The 3102-nt window shown below is 49.3% G+C and overlaps 1 protein-coding gene across 1 annotated transcript in view; it reads right to left on the bottom strand.

Moving 5' to 3' along the window:
- The window catches only part of LOC114923491 (mucosal pentraxin-like), an 8226-nt gene extending 6295 nt beyond the window's left edge, over positions 1-1931 (bottom strand). The window contains exons 1-2 of the mRNA XM_029286533.1: positions 1874-1931; positions 11-433 (exon numbers count right to left, since the gene is read on the bottom strand). Of these exons, the coding sequence (XP_029142366.1) occupies positions 11-433; positions 1874-1931 (481 nt within the window). The remainder of the gene's footprint in view (positions 1-10; positions 434-1873) is intronic.
- Between the last annotated feature and the right edge of the window lie 1171 nt (positions 1932-3102).

Genomic DNA, 3102 nt, shown 5'->3' with positions numbered 1-3102 from the left:
TCAAACTGGCCGCCGAAGGAATCTTGTTCCTGTCCTAAAATGATGGAGGCGTTGCCTTGGACGTTGAGGTTTTTTATGATTTTTCGAGGTAAGGGTTGCCCGTTCCACCACAAAGCTGCCAATCCAGTCTCGGAGTCCCAGGTGAAACAGAGGTGCTCCTTGCAGGTGGAGGACACGGCTGTTTTGGAGGTGTCAAAGTTGACGATTCCCTGCTTCATAAAGACACTCAAGATGTTTTGCTTATTGGTGTGGAGCAAGAATTCATTGTCGTCGTCCTTGGTGGCGTAAGAGAAGAGGACAAACGGGCGCGCCAAGTCCGTCTGGAACCTCTCGCACACCGTGAAGCTGGTCAGAGGCTTCTGGAGGTCCATCTTCAACTTCACGAAGGCCCTGTTTGAAGCCAACGGGAACACAAAGGCTTTGCCTTCAAGGTCTGGGAAGAAATCAACAGAGGAACCATGAATGGTCCTGTCTGCCTCTAGGGAACCTGTCCTAAGCATGCATTCTGCTTTAACCGTTGACAGTTCTACACCCAACCAACAATGAGGTGCTACAAAGCTTTCCGATCAGAAACATCTCTCTGATCGTCTTACTTTCTGATATCTCGATGTCAAGACCATTCAGCCTTTCCCTTAAATAGACCTTGATCTTTCCCAGAATGCCCTGGGGGAAATGCGCCCCTTTTCTCTGATGCAGAACAGAAAACCAAAAAAAATGTTCTCCAAGAATGGGTATGTCTTTGAAGGTGTTTCTATGAGAGCAGATGCTCACTTTTCATTTTTGCAACCTTCAGTTCATATCAGGCATCAGATCAAGAATAGAATAATAACAACTACAATGATTACAACAATGAAAGCCAAGCAGGAGATGGAGGAGGAGGAGGAGGTGAAGGAAGAGGAGGTGGAGGAGGAGGAGGAGAAGGTGGTGAAAGAGAAGGGAGGAGGAGGAGGAAGTGAAGGAGGAGGAGAAGGAGAAGGAGGAGGTGAAGGAAGAGGTGGAGGAGAAGGAGGAGGTAGAGGAGGAGGAGGAGAAGGTGAAGGAGGAGGAGAAGGAGGTGAAGGAGGAAGAGGAGGAGGAGGTGAAGGAGGAAGAGGAGGAGGTCGTGAAGAAGGAGGAGGAGGAGGAGGAGAAGGAGGAAGAGGAGAAGGAGGTGAAGGAGGAAGAGGAGAAGGAGAAGGAGGAGAAGAGAAGGTGAAGGAGGAACAGGAGGAGATGGAGGAGGAATAGAAGGTGAAGGAGGAGGAGAAGGAGGAGGTGGAGGAGAAGGAGGAGGAGGTGAAGGAGGAGGAGAAGGAGGAAGAGAAGGAGGAGGAGGAGGAGGAGAAGGAGCAGGTGAAGGAGGAAGAGGAGGAGGAGAAGGAGGAGGAGAAGGAGGAGGAGAAGAGAAGGTGAAGGAGGAACAGGAGGAGATGGAGGAGGAGTAGAAGGTGAAGGAGGAGGAGGAGGAGGTGAAAGAAGAGGTGGAGAAGGAGGAAGAAGAGAAGGTGGTGGTGGTGGTGGAGGAGGAGGAGGAGAAGATGGAGGAGGAGGAGGTGAAAGTGAAGGAGGAGAAGGAGAAGAAGGAACCTTCTTGTAACTGCCAAAAGGACTCCGTTCCACACCCATTTGCACTCTTCAGGTGACCCTGAGGGCACAGATAAGCCTCCAAGTGGCCTCAAAGACTCTCAGGAAGAGCACTAACGACCAGAGGACTGCGAGAAATATTAATCCTTCCATCCTCCACCATTCACTCAGAACCGAAGAAGCTTCTTGGATGAGAAGTGACACGTCTTCAAAGAAAAACCAAGTCCAGTTGGCTTTTGGAAAAGCACCTGTGGGATATCCATGGCCCGGATGACCGAGAGTCTCCATAGACTTTCATGCCAGTACTCACTTTCCTGAGAGAGCGCCCCCAGCAGGCCCGACAGAAGAAAAAAGAAGAAGATCTTCATGCTGATATAGCCACCACCAGAAGGACAAAACACGGTTGGTCCAGCCCAGCTGGAGATTTCAACCCCCAACTTCCTAGACTTTTATCCTGAACTTAAAAGGGGTGGGTCTAAATTTCCTGCCAATCCACAAAGAAGAGGGGGGGGGGTTTCAAGCTATTCTCCAAAGGACAAGAAGCAACGGAAAGTAGGGGGAAAAAAACTGCCCTGGATTATTTGTTTGGGGTCTAATGCCAGGGGTGAGATTGGCACACAGAGATCCAGCCGGCTGCAATTTTTAGCTGGCCGAGGACAGAATGACCAGTGAAAAGAGAAGGTCACCACTGTTGACCTGCTGGCTGTGTGGCAACAACCCCATGAATGAACACCGCACGAGGGCAGCTCTTTGGAGCTGGGGTAGGGTTGAAAAACAAGATGGCCGCCATGGCAATTGAAGCGCCATCATCTCATGGCGTCCATCTTGTTTTTTTAGCCCTCGCCCCCACAGACTGTAGTCCTCAATTTACAGCCATTCGTTGTAAGTTCATTTGAACTCACAACGGCACTGAGAAGGGGGATTTATGACTGGTCCTCTCACTTACGACCGGTGCCGCATCCCCACGGTCACATGGTGAAAATTCAGGCACTTGGCAACTGGCCTGTATTTATGACGGTCTTGTGATCGTCCTTTGCGACCTTCTGACAAACAAAGTCAAGGGGGGAAGCCAGGTTCACTTAATTATCAGGTAGCTCACTTAACAACTGCGGCGATGGACTGAACCACTGTGGCAAGAAAGGTCGTAAAATGGGGCAAAACTCACTTAGCGGTGGAAATTCTGTCTGTAAGTCGAGAACAACCAGTAGCAAAACTGCAAATTAATTGACTTAGCGCATGGCACTGCAGAGAGATTTGCGGACCAGGGGATAAAATAAAAAGAGTGTCACACACACTCTCTCAGCCATAAACTAGCACACACCCACACACTAGCCTGACTTGAGTTTTTCAAAGAAACAATGTGATGGAAATGTACTAAGACACAATACGAATCAACCTGTCTTCTCTCTCTCTTTCTCTTTCTCTTTTTTCTCTATTTCTCTCTCTCTCTTTCTCTCTCCCTCCCTCTCTCTCTCTCTCTTTCTCTCTTTCTCTCTCTTTCTCTTTCTTTCTCTCTCTCTTTCTCTCTCTCCCTCTCTC

Source organism: Protobothrops mucrosquamatus, unplaced genomic scaffold (assembly GCF_001527695.2).
Source record: "Protobothrops mucrosquamatus isolate PMUCROS unplaced genomic scaffold, P.Mucros_1.0 scaffold4004, whole genome shotgun sequence".
Taxonomy (NCBI): domain Eukaryota; kingdom Metazoa; phylum Chordata; class Lepidosauria; order Squamata; family Viperidae; genus Protobothrops; species Protobothrops mucrosquamatus.
The sequence above is the reverse complement of the archived record's forward strand: the minus strand, read 5'-3'. Positions and strand labels throughout refer to the sequence as shown.